The sequence below is a fragment of the Palaemon carinicauda genome, chromosome 7 (assembly GCF_036898095.1).
Source record: "Palaemon carinicauda isolate YSFRI2023 chromosome 7, ASM3689809v2, whole genome shotgun sequence".
Classification (NCBI taxonomy): domain Eukaryota; kingdom Metazoa; phylum Arthropoda; class Malacostraca; order Decapoda; family Palaemonidae; genus Palaemon; species Palaemon carinicauda.
The window spans coordinates 160,897,601-160,915,161 of NC_090731.1; the positions used below are offsets into that span (position 1 = coordinate 160,897,601).

A 17,561-nucleotide genomic window follows, 5' to 3' on the forward strand; every position below is an offset into this window, starting at 1 on the left:
AGTGAGGAAAGGAAATAAGGAAATAAGTAAATGAAGAGAACAAATTAACAATAAATCATTCCAAAAAAAGTAACAACGTCAAAACAGACATGTCACATATAAACTATTAACAATATCAAAAACAAATAAATTATAAATAAACTATAAAAAGAACTACTCTAGTGGAGAAGCAGAATCCTACAACCCCAAAGGCCCTAATAGAGAAAGCAAAAGCAACTTGTTACTTAACATAAACAAAATGAAGAATATACTGTAAAAGAGAAATAAGATAAACATTTAAAAAAAGTAACAAATTGGAATAAGTAGCAGTTAAACTATTAAATGAGGCTTAAATCAACTTGTGCAACAGAAAATTTTCAATTAAAGTTTGGTAATTGTAGTACTTTTTAAGATTTAAAATAGATTTTTTCAGGGTTTTCAGAATTAGATCCTAGTGATTCTTTTAAATGTTTTTTCAATTTTATTTCAAGGTTTCCACATGATTTATACAGTATTAGGTTTTATTATTATTATTACTAGCTCCAAGCTACAACCCTAGTTGGAAAAGCAAGATGCTATAAGCCCAAGGGCTCCAATAGGGAAAAATAGCCCAGTGAGGAAAGGAAATAAGGAAATAAATAAATGATGAGAACAAATTAACAATAAATCATTCTAAACACAGTAACAATGTCAAAACAGATATGTCATATATAAACTATGAAAAGACTCATGTCAGCCTGTTCAACATACAAAACATTTGCTGCAACTTTGAACTTTTGAAGTTCTATTGATTCAACTACCCGATTAGGAAGATCATTCCACAACTTGGTCACAGCTGGAATAAAACTTCTAGAATACTGTGTAGTATTGAGCCTCAGGATGGAGAAGGCCTGCCTATTAGAATTAACTGCCTGCCTAGTATTACGAACTGGATAGAATTGTCCAGGGAGATCTGAATGTAAAGGATGGTCAGAGTTATGAAAAATCTTATGCAACATGCATAATGAACTAATTGAACGACGGTGCCAAAGATTAATATTTAGATCAGGAATAAGAAATTTAATAGACCTTAAGTTTCTGTCCAACTTAAGATGAGAATCAGCAGCTGAAGACCAGAAAGTAAAACAATACTCAAAGCAAGGTAGAATGAAAGCATTAAAATATTTCTTCAGAATAGATTGATCACCGAAAATCTTGTAAGACTTTCTCAATAAGCCAATTTTTTGTGCAATTGAAGAAGACACAGACCTAATGTGTTTCTCAAAAGTAAATTTGCTGTCTAGAATCACACCTAAAATTTTAAAAGAGTCATACAAATTCAAAGAAACATTATCAATACTGAGATCCGGATGTTGAGGAGCCACCGTCCTTGACCTACTTGCAATCATACTTTGAGTTTTGTTAGGATTCAACTTCATATCCCATAATTTGCACCATGCACTAATTTTAGCTAGATTTCTATTAAGGGATTCACCATCCCTAGATCTACATTCAGGGGATGGAATTAATGCAAAGAGAGTAGCATCATCTGCATATGCAACAAGCTTGTTTTCTAGGCCAAACCACATGTCATGTGTATATAGTATGAAAAGTAATGGGCCAAGAACACTACCCTGTGGAACACCGGATATCACATTACTATAATCATTATGATGCCTATCAACAACTCTTTGAGATCTATTACTTAAAAAATCAATAATAATGCTAAGAAACGACCCACCCACTCCCAGCTCTTTGAGTTTAAAAACAAGGGCCTCATGATTAACACGGTCAAAGGCAGCACTAAAATCAAGGCCATCATACGAACTTCCTGACCACAATCAAGGGATTTCTGTACAGCATTGGAGATTGTAAGAAGGGCATCACATGCTCCAAGGCCTTTACGAAAACCAAATTGCAAACTAGGGAATAGATGATTACCTTCCGCAATCCTATTAAGACGTTTTGCCAGAAGATGTTCAAAAACTTTAGATAATATGGGAGTTATGGTAATTGGGCGGTAATCAGTTGGACTTGAGCTACCACAAACACATTTACATAGAGAAGTAACATTACCAATTCTCCAACAAGTGCTAAAAGCTCCTTTTCTTGCTAACTTGCGCAAAATAACAGATAACTTTGGAGCTAAGAAATCTGCAGTCTTTATAAAAAACAAAGGAAAAATACCATTTGGGTCTACACCTCCATAAGCATCAAGGTCCATCAACAGAGCTTTAATTTCACGATATCGAAAAGGTAAACTTGTTAGTTTAGCCTCAGGAAAACAGAATAAGGAAGTTCAAGTTTTTCATTACTCTGTTTACTGTCAAAAACATCAGCCAAAACGGTTGCCTTTTCCTTTGTTCAGTGAGTGACTGAGCCATCTGAGGAACTGTTGCATCTACACTATTCTTTTCCTCAACTAGAAAGGTTGCAATAACTAATTCCAGATTTATTTTTCTCAGGTACTAACAGCACCGGTGCCAAGACTGATGGAAAGTCAGCAAAGAAACAGCAGATGCCACCTGATCTCTTTAGTACAATTGCAGTTTTTGAGTGAGTAAAAATTATACGGTATACTATACAATCATTACTTATTATTCACATCCTACTTTAATATTGGAGCCTTTCTTTAGACACTAAGTTGACCCAAGGCAGGATCCTTATTATCAGTTAGCTATAGTGTGTAGTTTTCTTGGAAACTGTTTCCTGGGTTTTGGCATTTTTAAATGGATATTTCATCAGTTTCTTTTTAGGCATTTCCCTACATTTCATAAGTTATAAGCCTCTCAGAGCGGAATGCTGATGAGTTTTTGTGATTAAAATGTTCATTTTCCATTTTAATGTCTATGTAATCCTGTCCTGTGTTTACTAATCGAGCACTGCTTGATAATTTTTTACCAGTCTTTGCCCAAATTATCCTTGGTTGAAGGGGATTTAGTTGTGATCAGATGGAAGCCACTGTCTTCCCTGGATGAGATTATTAAGAAAGAGTGTCAAATAGGAGGGTACTTCATCTGTTTTATTAGGCTAAACATGACAAATCCAAGTAAAAGCTCTTTAATCTTGGAGAGCAAGTATGAGGTCAGCCATAGGGATACACAGTTTGATGTAAAACTGTCCTGGAGAAATCTCAAATTCTTCTTGAGAACAATAGGAATTTATTTTCTTAAATTAATACACAAAAATCCTTTTGTAGTGTAGATTCAAGTTTGTTAAGATCATGGCCCCTGTGACGGTGCCGAGAGAAGGTTGTGAACTCAGTTGATTGCATCCTGCCTTTGAGTTCACAACCTTCTCTCGGCACCGTCACATTAGAGGCCAGAGGGGTCAAAACTGTCACATATTGATAAATGTAGAAAATATTGATAATATTTTTGCGAGTATAACAAGTGACTCTGTTAAGAACTGTAACCCTTCATTTCAGTATTGACAGAAACTACTTAAAGTGCAGCTCTTGATATTCTATTGTTTATTAGTAGATGTTTGGTACTTTCTAATCAGTGGCTTCCTTTGCTTTAATTAACGTTAATATTTATGGAACATGAATGTTATATAGAAAACTTTTATTTTTTACTTTAATAAGAATTTTGAGGGGTTGAGAAATGATTATGATGTAAATTTTCAGGACTTGGAGAAATGCAGAAAATTGCGCATCAGAGGAGAACATTCGTCTTAAAGCAGATCCTTTCCATAAGGTTGGAAAAAAGGCAGAAGAAATCCAGAAGAGTCTGGCAGAGTTGGCCAGTGATTATCTTCAGCTGCATGCTAGTGCTGTTAATCTAAAGGCAGAAGTTATGAAGGTACTTTGTAAATATATTCATTATATTTCTCATAGAATACTGTATTATGATTGTAATTTTGACATTCCATGATATAAAGTCAAAGGTTATGTTGATGTATGATATTTGCACTTGAGAGGGTAAGTACGGTAGAATAATTTTATTCGAGATGTTGAAAATTTTAACCAGGTTAATCTTCCATGCAAGTATGAGAAGTTTGGACACATTGACATGAGAAAATTTTACCCTATGTTTGAATATTTTTCATTTTTAATACTTCATGTTTTTTTTTAAACAAGAAAGAAAAAATTGGTTAGATGCAATGAGGATTTAAACATTCATTCCAGACTTGATAACTATCTTGCATATAGGAGTTAAACTTGAGTAATGTAGTGATTTTTTTTTAACAGGAAGCAGAACATGTAGAAATGGCACGAAGAACAAAGGATACACCTATGGCATTACAGGGAGAAAATAAATCTCCCGAAGTATATTTCATTAATTTAGTTCGATCTTTTGAGGCTCAGATGATATACTGCCGCAACAAAATTGATGAAGTTTCTTTATGCATGCAAGCTGCCAACAACCCCTGTGAAACTCCGGATGGTAGGTATTTATTTTTACTTGTCTGATATCAACAAGTAGAGTAGGAACGTGTCAAGTTCGTAAGTAATTTAGATAGAATTATTACACTAATGGAAATTTTGTCAATTCATTTAAGACACTCCCTACTTCTTGTCATCGTCTCCTCCTCTAGTCACCATGTATGTTCACTCCCAGTCCCATTTGAAGAGCTTCCACTAATACAATTTAGTTACATGAATGCCTGTAAACTCCTATTTTTCAAATTGAAGGGACACGCATTAGGGAAGTTCTCGCATCTATAATTATGTTTGGGGTACCCAACTTAATAAAAGAACAAAAGGGGACACACACACACACACAAACACACACTCTCTCTCTCTCTCTCTCTCTCTCTCTCTCTCTCTCTCTCTCTCTCTCTCTCTCTCTCTCTCTCTCTCTCTCTCTCTCTCTCTCTCATATAATACTGGAAATTTAACGCATTCACTGATTTCATTTTATAATTCATTTTAGTATGATGAAGTCCAATATGAGGTAAATTTAGTATAATTTTTTGCTATTTGTACTAAAATTACAAGTTTTACTAATTTACCGGACAAGGTCATACCATGTACAGTTTTGCTAGTTTTTTTTTCTTTTTTCCCACAAGCAATTGCTTCATATTTTGTGTTTAACATAATTAATAGTTCTTTATTAATCCTTCCTCAACTTAAGATGAACTTTTTCTTTAGATGTTGCAGAGGTTCTGCAGAGAGAACATGAAGCTCTAAAAGAACTGGCTTCAAAAGTTTATGCCAAACATGCACAGCTTGTCGAGTTGAGTCATCGCCTCAATACTAAAACTGTTCCTAACGAGCAAGCTTTCTTCCGTGAGCAGAGTAAAAAGTCTGCGGAAACACCTGCCTCAGCAGTTGTCCGACCGGCTTTGGGAGGTAAAGTGTCAGTGTTATATTTTTCTTAATGCTTCTGTTAGCTTGGAGTTTTAAGTAACGCTGATATGAAAAACCCTACCATATTTTTCTTACTACTTGTTCTTACGTGACTACAAACCCTAATTCTTCAGTAGGAGTATGCTTTCAGCAAAGCTGATACAGCTTTTATAACTTTAATGAGATGGTTTTAATTACTGCTGGGTGATGGGATGTACTCTTTCAGTCTTGACATAGGCTTCAGCTGCTGGGTAAATGACAGATACTCTTGGAAGTTAACAAACCAGCCACTCATTGCAGTGAAAGACTGGCATTTCCATTGTCATTCATCAGCTCATCGTATATCCCTAGCCTTTGTCTGGAGGAAGCCCATGGTTTGGGGAATATTGTTCTGATTTAGTTTATGTATCCAATCCTTAAGCATCTTCCATTTCACTCATGCCTGGAATTTGTATAATGTGCCATTAGTTCCGTAACTGGAATACAAACCTTAGCTATTTACATGGGGTATTACTTTCAGCGTAGCTGAAATGGCGAGCCATTAGATTTTAACGAGGGTTAACTACCCTCTTGCTAGCTAGCGAGGGGGTAGGGGAGAGTTAGCTAGCTACCCCTCCCCCCTCACACACCGGTAAACTGATTCACTTCGCTTTTGGCTTGGGTGGTGAGCGGACATGTCCGCTCTCACCCTCGCTTGGCAGCCATTAATGTTTTGTCTTTACTTTTTACTTACTTTTTCTTATACTTATACAGTGAACCCTCGTTTATCGCGGTAGATAGGTTCCAGACGCGGCCGCGATAGGTGAAAATCCGCGAAGTAGTGACACCATATTTACCTATTTATTCAACATGTATATTCAGACTTTTAAAACCTTCCCTTGTACGTAGTACTGTTAACAAACTACCCTTTAATGTACAGAACACAGAATGCATGTACTACAGTACCCTAAACTAAAACAGGCACAAATATTAAAGGCGATTTTATATCATGTGTTTCCTAAACACGCTAAAAAGCACGATAAAAAATGGCAACCAATGTTTTCTTTACATTTATCTCTGATCATAATGAAGAAACAAACTGGAGGTAGAGCTTTGCTTATTACCCAGACATATTTCCCATACTTTTCCCTTAGAACTACATCACATCTTCCTACTTTATATATATATATATATATATATATATATATATATATATATATATATATGTGTGTGTGTGTGTGTATATATATATATATTTATATGTATACTCATATACATACCTACATATACATACATACATATATACATAAATACATGCATACATATATATATATATATATATATATATATATATATATATATATATATATATATATACAGTAGGGTCCCGAATTATGCGAGAATTTGGTCGATGAAAGGCCTCGTGTAATTGGAAATTCGTATATTTCGAAACACATCATGGCGGCAAACAGCAACCTACCCGTCAATTTTTTTTTCACTCCATTTCTAGCTTTCTAGCTATATATATACTGTATATACACTGTGTGTGTGTATGTATGTGTGTATGTATGTATATATATATATATATATATATATATATATATATATATATATATATATATATATATATATATACTGTAGCTTTTATCTTAACAATACTGTAAGAAATCCTTCTTATAGATTTTTTTTATAAAATACTGTACAAAATTTCTTTTATGGATAAATAAAACAATAAAAAGTTGTTAAAGTTTTGATAATTTTCTATGACTAGTATTTACTACTGTACTATGCATAGCTTACTGTTTTCAGTATTTTCCGAATGATGTAGAATTATTTCCTATAGATACAAAAAACAAAAAAGGGTTTTCAAGGTTTGATACAGTACGTATCTAGCAATAGTTAAAAATTACAGTATAGTACTGTATATCCATGATGACACTCCCACACGTAAACACGGCCAGTAGGCGCAAGTGTGCACTAGGCTGCTGTACGATAATCACGCTTTTTTTGCCCTGAGCGGTCATTTCACTAATGATAATTTTTCAAAGTTAATATAATTTCTTTATGCTTATAATTCGTAATTATAGTTAAAAGTAGGGATATTAATTAAATGGTTGAGTAAAAAAACAATTAATACTACTATTATTTAATTTCAAATGGCTACATAATACTGAATATTCTAATGGGTTCTTTTTATCTTCAATCGTAAATCTTACGCCTGGATAAGCAACAAAAGGAAAGGGATAGGTCTCTCCTCTCTCTCTCTCTCTCTCTCTTCATATCGTTTCCTGTATAGTTTTCAAATATGTTCGTCATACATTTGTACATTATTTATCCACTTTATTCTCTCTCTCTCTCTCTCTCTCTCTCTCTCTCTCTCTCTCTCTCTCTCTCTCGGCGTTTCCTTTCCCTTTATAGTTTTGTGAAATTTCGTTGTCCAGTCATTCGGTAATGAGAAGTCATTTTCGCTTTCGGCATCGAAAGAAAACTTTGTTTCTTCAATATACTCATCACTGGAGGATTCAGAACTAGTGCTCTCATTATCAAACAGGTTATCATTATCAAATTCCACAACAAGAATATCATTTATTTCATCTAAAGAAATAACCTTCCTCTTTAGACCTTTCATTACAAAAGGAACAACAAATAACCACTTGTGCATGAACGCCCGAGCGCACTGATAGGAAACCACAGTTTTGTAACATCAAGCTACCTTCAGAAAAATAGTTGCCAGACATCATATAAGTTTCTATTCACAGTCCCCATATGCTGAGAGTGTTGCCAAGTGGTGATCCTATACTTACTATACGAGTAAAGTAACATCACGAGACTGACGGCTTGTAAAAGGCAATTAAAGTCATGAACGGAATACTGTATACAGTTGAAGGCGGTACCGAGTAGATCGTGGTGAACGGTTTATCACGTGGGTGACGCTTAACAGGTTAAAAAAACATTTTATATAGTTCGGTATTTTCTCTATCCATCCTCTCCCAGAAAACCTTCAAATGTGAATTATCGGAATGTGTGCAGATCTTGGCAGTGCGATAACTAGTTAGCGACTGAGAATAAAAAAAATAAAAAGCCCGATTGACGATGCTGATGAAGAGGATATCGAATACCGATTTTTCCCTAATTGATTTTTTCTACGTTCTGTCTAATCCAATGTACAGTACATTCTTATGTAAAGGGCGAACCCCAACATTTCTTGATGCTGCTACACTTTATTTATAGATATTTTACCACCTATTTATAATCTTTATTTATAATAACATCTTTAGTAAAAGCTCTTCAATATCACTTTCAGGAGTAAATGCGTTTATGATCGACGATGAAACGTAAAAAAAAACGTTTTCCTTTTAAGAAGGCGTTTTTTTAGGAAAAAAAAAAACAACACGAAACAAAATTGCTCATATTTCATATATTTTGATTTTCTAAGGATAAATAAAAACAACATTAATTATAACATTATTATTACATAGTACCTGGTAAGATATCTTTTGCCGCAAAAGTTAACCTATAGACAGATGTTAAAATTGGTTAGCGAGTTCGTTATGATCGGCGATGGAACGTACCAAACAAAGTAATGGGTTTGGTTGTGGTGACATGTTTGGCAGTAGCATGATATAAAATAGTCTTTATTTTGATGGTTTTTAATTTAAAGTTTAATGAATAAGGATTTTTCACCATAATCACAACGTAAGTATAGAAATTAATTAGTACAAATATGGAATATTATACATATAGGTGTTGGACAGTTAGGCTAGGCCTAGCGACAAGTTCACACAACAGATGGGCAAACCTTAACATTTTTTCATCCAAAACTAGTCTTAAAGTGTTTGAACAGAAATCTTTCTCTCACATTCTCCCCCCCCCCTTCTCAGACATCGGGGAACCATCACCCCCCCCCCCCAATACAATTAAGAAAACAATAGATTTCCTACGCTTCGCGGTGCTTGACTCGCGGATTTAGAATGCTCCTCGCAGATACAGGAAAATTAATTTTTAAAAACTATCGATCGCGTAATTGAGGAATCGTGTAATTAGAACACGTGTAATTCGGGACCCTACTGTATATATATATATATATATATATATATATATATATATATATATATATATATATATATATATATATATATATATATATATATATATATATATATATATATATATATATATATGGGTTATGGAAAAAATCCGCGAAGTGGTGAATCCGCAATGGTCGAACCGCGAAGTAGCGAGGGTTCACTGTACAGTAGGGTCCCGAATTATGCGAGAATTTGGTCGATTAATGACCTCGTGTAAATGGAAAATCGCGAATTTCGAAACACACAACTAACAGAAATAATTCCATTGTGGCCATGGCAACCAGCAATTTGCCTATTCAAATGTGTTTACTACCCATTTCCAATACTTTCTTTGTACTATACTGTATTTCTTTATAATATCAAATTGTTTTTGTAAATAAATAAAACATTTAATATACTTTAAAGTTCTAATAACTTGAAAAATGGTTAAAATTATAACCAGGATAGGTGTAAACACCATATATTTCCCGTTACAACACAACCCAAAATACAGACAAATTTTAATGTTTGTCATATCTATTGTATAATACAACTGGTGAATAGCAAAACCATCACTCTATAGACTAGCTTGTTGTATGATTGAAAATCCAGAATTATCAAAATAAAGGCGATTTTATATCATGCGTTTCCTAAACACGCTAAAAAGCAGAATAGAAAACGACAACCAATGTTTTGTTTACGTTTAACTCTGATCACAACGAAGAAACAGACGCATTTATACATCTGTGTTTTTGAATTGACAGCAATTTTACCAAGTATAGATTATATGTTGAATTTGTTATTACCAATGTTTTAATTATTTTTTATTAGAACTTTCAAATAAATGAAATGAATGCCATTTATGAAATGTTTTTCTTTATGATGCCGCCTGAAACGGAAACCTTCCATTTGTTTACGCTCCATCTTCGATCATAATAAACAAACGAATGCATTAAACACACATGATCTAAGTCATAACTAATGATATTACAAACATTTAGTAAACATTATGTTATTACAAATATTTTACTTACCGTATCCATATAAATTCCTAAATTCGTAGCAAAGCTGGAAATTTTTTTTTCCTTATGCGTTTAATCCACAATAGCAAACTGCCGCTAATGACAGAGTGATAACTTACGATAATTCTAAACTGTTACGAAAGATAATTGTCCTTTCCATATCCAAAATACTTTTCCTAACTTCAGTTATAAGTCAACTTGTACCCACCTCAATTATGGATCCATATGCAAAAAAGGTAAAGAAGAAAGTACTAGGCCTATTTTTTAAAGTCACCGAACAATTAGGTTACCGCTATAACGTTCGATGAGAGAGAGAGAGAGAGAGAGAGAGAGAGAGAGAGAGAGAGAGAGATGGTTTTAAAGTACTAAACAATAAATATGATAGGTTATAACACATTGGTGTTTATGTAATATTAACTGTATAGATGGTTTGAATAAGTTAAGAAATGGTGTAAACAATTCTTTGTTATTGTATTCGCGCGGAAGCTAGACATCAGCTGATGTGATCACAGCCAAAAGTAAAACAAAAATAAGTTAGCAATACTCGATTTTTAAAACACACCCGAAATTTACAAATAAGTACATGTTTTATTATAGCGCAATTGACATTTAAAGAGTAAAAATTTTCTGGAATAGAATGGTGTTTCCAAAAAAATAGTGGTTTGCTGACGAAATCGGTTACCGTATTTTAAGCTATGATTGAAATGGATGTATACACGGTATAATTTTTTCGTTTTGTATTTAATTGACACTTCAAGAAAACCGATTTTGGTTTCTTCATCTATTTGTAAGTATTGTATAATGAGAGAGAGAGAGAGAGAGAGAGAGAGAGAGAGAGAGAGATATTATGACGCAGAAGGTTACAGACCTAGAACAGGGGAGTGATGAGATAGGCTGGGTGGACTCGCAGGGGAGACGGTAGGAGACGGGGGAAGGGGGGATTTGGTTGCCAGTGGCTAAAAATAGATTCTGAAAGACGGTAAAGGGAAAAACGAATCCCATCGAATAAACAGAATAAGGAAAAGGGAATAAGATCCAGAGGAATAATAGATATAATGGAATGAAAATGACTAGATGGTGTTAGTTGTGATAAGAATAATTTAGATATTTGAAATAAGAGTGTCTGAGGAGGTATAGAAGGAATTCGTGATAAATATAGAGGAATATCAAAGGATACAGTTAGTTTGCATTAAAGGGTTTGTTATCGTTTATCGGCAGTGAATAGCCTAAACTTCGGTAACGAGTCGTCAATACTTTGTCATATTTTAAACAGTATACATTTGATTTGCAAACATTGGTTTTGTAGAGTAGACGGTAAAATAAAATCTAGAGAGAGAGAGAGAGAGATTTCTGCCATCAAATCTCTCTCTCTCTCTCTCTCTCTCTCTCTCTCTCTCTCTCTCTCTCTCTCTCTCGATTTTATTTTACCGTCTACTCTACAAAACCAATGTTTGCAAATCAAATGTATAGCCTACTGTTTAAAATATGACAAAATATTGACGACTCGTTACCGAAGTTTAGGCTATTCACTGCCGATAAACGAACCCAGTCTACTCGTGAAAACCTTGAACGCCCAGAGGGAAAAATAAGGCTTTTAAATATACTGTACTAAACAAAAATAATGCTTTAATATACCATCATTAACACTACCATTACAATTATCGTAAGGTTGGAGAAAGATAAAGATTGCCGAGAACGTAACCACATTTCTGTTTACATTTTGTCAGCTGGACTCGCACAGTTAACAGTTGATTTCATTGTTGTGGAATTTTATCCTTAAATAGGCTATTCATCATGAAATTATGTTAATGAAATGTAATGTTAATATTGTTTTGTAACATTTATTATAAATCACCGTATTTAGGGCTACCAATATACTTAAAAAGACTATAGATTTGATACATTTTGTAGTGCTTGACTCGCGAACTTTGAACAGCCTCGTGGATACAGAAAATTTATTTTTGAAAAATAGCGATCGTGGAAAAGGGGAATCGTGTAATTCGAACACGCTTAATTCGGGACCCTACTGTACTTACTTTTTCTTATACTTAATATATATATGTAAACATTCTTGTGTTTATATATATATTTGGGTATAGAAATACAGTAAGTTTCCTTTTCAGTGTTTGTGCTGTGTGTGTGTAGTGTACGTCAACATCAACGCGTAGTTACAGGCCACCGCGGTGACACTTCGTGGGTCGCGATCTCTCCCTTGGTCCTTCGGTCCTCCCTTCGGCGGGCGCCGTGGGGAATCGTCATCGCTGGACTTTGTTTATTATTCTGTTTTCCGCTGTTCCTCCTTCTCTACGGGGAACTTGGACTATCAGCGTAGGGAACATGGGAGTTTAGTTTGACTACGGTCTCTCTCTCTCTCTCTCTCTCTCTCTCTCTCTCTCTCTCTCTCTCTCTCTCTCTCTCTCTCTCTCTCTCTCTCTCTCTCCCTTTTAATACTACTACGTATTACGGTAGCTTCCTTCCCGTTGCGGGTTGAGTTGCTTCTCCGTTTATTTGGTCTCAATTATTTTAATGAAATCTAATTGTATTTGTTAGCTTTTCAGCCTTTGTGTAGAACGCTTCCCTTCGGGGTTCATTCGTTCTTCTAATAGTGAACATTCTTAGATGAATTACATAATTATAATTGTTATAAATGTTATAATTCTGTTTTTATTACTGTTCTCCGCCTTCCCCCTTTCCCGTGAGTGTCAGTGGAGGAGGAGGGCGCTTTTCTGGTGCGTAATTCTTATGTCCTTTTCCCTCGGGGTTCTTCTTCGGAGTTCCCCCGGGGGAATGAATGTTAACTAATTATTTATTTTATTTTCACAGTTAACTATCTAGTTTTTCGTTTGCCTAATGTGCCAACGAAGCAGAGCTGTCCTGTTTGGGCCTGGGGAGTCTGCTGTTGCCGCCTCCTCTCTAGGACTTCGTCATGGGCGTGTTCCTTTCTCCTAGAAGTTCTCCCGTGACAACTGTCAGCCCCTTAGTTCATTTAGAATGCTCAGAAGGTTTGCCTCCATGGGTGGGTAACTTCCCTTCCGAGGGAGGTTCCCTTCCCAGGTATGAGTTTTTTCCCCTTCGGGGAGGGAACTTCTTTTACCTTGATAATTCCTGGTTGGTGTTTCTTGGTCCTCGGGCGGTTATGCTCTTGGTGCTGAGCGACCGCTTTTGTTACCATGCTCAAGGGGCTGAGCGGTTGCAAGGCCGGACCTTGGAATTCGTGCGATTATGCTCTTGGTGCTGAGCGGTCGCACTTGCAGCTACGCTCAAGGGGCTGAGCAGCTGCAGGGACTCCTCTTCGGAGGACTCCCCTGGTGTTGTTGCTGATGTTGCTGAAGGCTCAGTTCCCCCCTCCGAACATCCTTCGAGAGAGCAGCTGAGTCCAACGGTCTCTCTTGCAAGTCTGTCTCCCCCTCGGGGGAGCTCACTAACAGAGACTCCTCTTCGGAGGACTGATGATGGTGCTCCTGTCCGTGGTCGTCTTCATCTTCAGCCGCAGAGGATCCTCCTCGACGAGAACAGTCCGTTGCAGCTGCTTCGCTAGACCTTTCGGCAGATCGTTCGCGATCTCTGACACCTGCCAGACCTTCTTGTCTTCCATCTCTGTTCCTGGATGCAGATGCGCTGTGGGCGCCACTCCACCCCGTTTTCCAACGGGCACCGGTCCCTTCGGGGCAAAGGGCTTGTCTCACAATGTGAGTAAGTCCCTTTAGTGCCAGGTTTTTACCTGTGCAACCTCGTTCTCCTGCGTGCTCGCGCGCAGTAGTTCGTAATGCTCTCCTGCTGTGGACCAAACTTCTGCTGAATCAACCTGATCGCCAACTCTTCTGAGACCTTCTGTGTGGCTACGCGCCTTTTGCACCAACGGTCTCCTGAACACCCACGATCGCCTGCTCGCCAGCGCACATCTGATCGCCCTTTTCTGATATGCGCAATGTGCGCCAACGTTCACCCTCGCGCCCACGATCTCCGGATCTGGATGCAAGCAAGGGGATTATTTCTTCGCTGAAATCCACGTTCACCTGCTCGCCAGCGCACATCTGCGCTCCCTTTCCTAATGTGCGCAATGTGCGCCAACGTTCGCCTACGCGCCCACGATCTCCCGATCTGGGTGCAGGCAAGGAGTTTATTCCTTCGCCTCCTCGCCGACGATCTCTCTGGTTCTGCACCCTCGCTGATACATTCTGGCCGCGCATATCTTCTGGCCACGGAACTACGCGCCTACGATCTCCCGGTTCCTGCTTCGTCGCGCGCAGTTCAAGAAGTTCCTACGCTAGCGCACAGGCGCTCACGGGTTCTTCTGGACTCGCAGCGCCCTTCTGGAGTTTCGCGCCAAGCGCGCCCACGCGCGGTTCTAGTTCCAGCGCGCCAACGCGCCAGCACGCTTCCACATCACACCGCGCCACCCAGGAAGCACCTAAGCTAGCGCACGGGCGCTCGCAGGCACCCCTGGGCACTCCTTGCGCGGCAGCGATCTCCTAAGCGCCCGCGCGATTCTTCGCCTGCGCGCAAGCGTTTTCAACGCGCCAACGCTTCAATCGTCGTAGGTTTCCAACGCGCCATCGCTCGTCAACGTGCCATTGCTCCCTTACGCGCCATCGGTCTCCCGGCCGCCTGCGCTCGCCCTTACGACTGCGCGCCCACTCGCCCGCACACATGCGCACCCATGTTCGCCCGCGCGCGAACCAATGATTTTCCATCGCGCGAGCTCCAGCACGATTTCGTCCGCGATTCCCGTCGGGTTTCGCAACACGGGCAACCTGGCGATTCTTCTGGAGCGCGTACTTCCAGATCATTGTCGGCACGATCTCTCAACTGTAGACGCAAAGCAGCACATGTGCAGGAGCAGGAAGAAGCTTCAGAGAGGTCTGGGCAACATTCTTCTCCTTCTTTTCAGGCATGCCCCATCATCTCTACTCCTCAGGATCACCTGATCCCCTTCCCTCCTGCGGGTCGCTGACACTGCGTCTGTCAGCCGTCAGCAGAGGAGGTACTTCAAGATTATGTGGAAGCCTGGTTTAGCTCTGCCTCTCCACCATTCCGTGGAAGGGATTCCAGGGGAATATCTCTCGAGAAATTCTCCGCCCGGCAGGGGACTTTCTCGGCTTCGGAGATCTTGAGCCAGATGAAGGCCGCAGAGTGGGCCATGCAGGCCACTTCATGGCTGGTCGTCTGGCTTGGATCTCCGGGCATCCTGTTGTTATCCGAGGACTTGTCCAAGGGGAACACCAGGAAGACCATGGAAACTTTCCTCCTCTCGGGCACGAACACCATCGTTTTCCGGCTCACCAAGTTTCGAACTTGTGGGCAAACTCGATGTTGGAGCATTGAGATGCAGTGACCGAGAGGTTCTTCTCGAAAGTCTCAACCGTGGATATCGGCAAGCTCAGACAATTCCATCCTTGGAAAGAGCTTGTTTGAGCCCAAGGACGTGGTACGGTCAGCTGAGAGGTAGAGGAAATTGGATCTCGATTCGCCCCTCCAAAGGTGCTTACATCCGGACCCTACAAGCCTCCACCGCCTCAACAACAACAGCCGCGTCGGCCTAGGACTTCGGAGCCGGCTCCGACGGCAAAGACAAGGTGTCTAAACAGCAGCCCCCTCCTGTCAGGGACAAGAAGGACACGAAGTCCTCCTGGGGAGGCAATAATCCTAGAGGGAGCGGCCGAGGCCGCAGACGCTAGGATTGGCACCCCCCTGCCCCCAGTGGGGGGATACCTAAAGTTGCATGTTAAGGTAGCAGCGACTCGGGGACGATTCCTGCACGATCTCCGTGATCAGCCAAGGATATCGCGTCCCGTTCATAACATCTCTACCTCCCCTGACAGCGAATCCAGTGCGCTGAGCCCCTATGCCATGGGATCAGCAAAGGGTCTAGCCCTTCGGGCAGAATTCGAGACCATACTCTAGAAGATGCTCTCCATAACGTTGTCGACGGCTCCCCCCGGCTTCTTCAGTCGACTTTTTCTTGTAAAGAAGGCATCTGAAGGCTGGAGACCCGTCATCAGCTCTGAACAAGTTTGTCGAACAAACTTCGTTCAGCGTGGAACAGCAGAGTCGTTCAGACTTGCAGTGAGACCACAAGTCTTCAGGTGCACACTGGATCTGAAGGACGGGTACTTCCAGATCCCAATCCATCCGTCTTCCAGGAAGTACTTGAAATTCAGCCCAGACAGCAAGGGCTACCAGTTCAAGGTGCTGTGTTTCGATCTCTCCACAGCACCGCAGGTGTTCACCAGAATGTTCACCATGATATCTTCGTGACCACACAGGATCGGCATCCGTCCCCTTCGCTATCTGGATGACTGGCTAACCCCGGCAGTCTCGGAATCGACCCTTCTTCGACACCGAGGCAAGCCTCTGGGACTTTGCCAAGATCTAGGGATCATGGTAAATCTCGAGAAGTCTTCTCTGCTTCCATCCCAACAACTGGGATATTTAGGCATGATGTTGGATACCAATCTCCACAAGCCTTCCCATCAGTCGACAGGATAGCAGAGCTGAGGAGAGGCGCAGAACCTTTCCTCAGACGAGGAGAGCTTCCAACCCAATCTTGGTTACTTCTCCTAGGTCACCTTTTCCTCCCTGACCCGTCTAGTTCCAAACAGCCGCCTCAGGATGAGATCCCTGCAACGGCGGCTCAAGTCTCGGTGGAACCAAGGCAACGATTCCCCGGACACTCTGGTCCCTTGGGACCTGCAGAACGAATGGACCCGCAATGGTGGTTGTCCTACGGGAACCTTTGAAGGGAGTGGATTTTCGCGTCCTTCCCCCGCATTTGATGCTGTTCTCGGATGCGTCAAAATGGGGGGGTGGGGTGGCACGTTCTGAACTAAAGGATCTCAGGCCTATGGTCACAATCAGTAAGGTACCTCCACTTCAATCTGCTAGGAATGAAGGCCGTATATCTAGCCCTTCAACAGTTCCAACAACCCTGGTGGATCACTCCGTGAGCGACAACACCACGGTAGTGGTTTATTTCAATAAGCAGAGAGGTACCTCTCATAACAGCTTTACCATCTTGCAGTAGAGATACTGAGATGAACCGTTTCCACTCAATACCACTATCGGCTCGCTTTATTCCGGGCAAAGGAATGTGCTCTCCGCAGTCTGAGCAGAGCCTCGCAGATAGTGAGTGCCGAGTGGTCTTGGGGACCCCTAGTAGCCAACAAAGTCTTGCCTTTGTGATCCTGTTTGCGACAGCCTTCAACTTCAAGCTGCCGCTGTACTACTTCCCCAAGGCACTCT

General features: G+C 39.9%; 1 protein-coding gene across 4 annotated transcripts in view; it reads left to right on the top strand.

The window, feature by feature from the left end:
* The window catches only part of LOC137644107 (nuclear pore complex protein Nup58-like), a 129,698-nt gene that overhangs the window by 55,031 nt on the left and 57,106 nt on the right, over positions 1-17,561 (top strand). For all 4 annotated transcript variants that reach the window (XR_011045130.1, XM_068377057.1, XM_068377055.1 and 1 more), the window contains exons 8-11: positions 2,424-2,514; positions 3,587-3,761; positions 4,151-4,346; positions 5,054-5,254. Coding sequence is in view for 3 of the 4 variants with exons in the window: in XM_068377057.1 (XP_068233158.1) it covers positions 2,424-2,514; positions 3,587-3,761; positions 4,151-4,346; positions 5,054-5,254 (663 nt within the window). In the remaining variant the exon portion in view is untranslated. The remainder of the gene's footprint in view (positions 1-2,423; positions 2,515-3,586; positions 3,762-4,150; positions 4,347-5,053; positions 5,255-17,561) is intronic.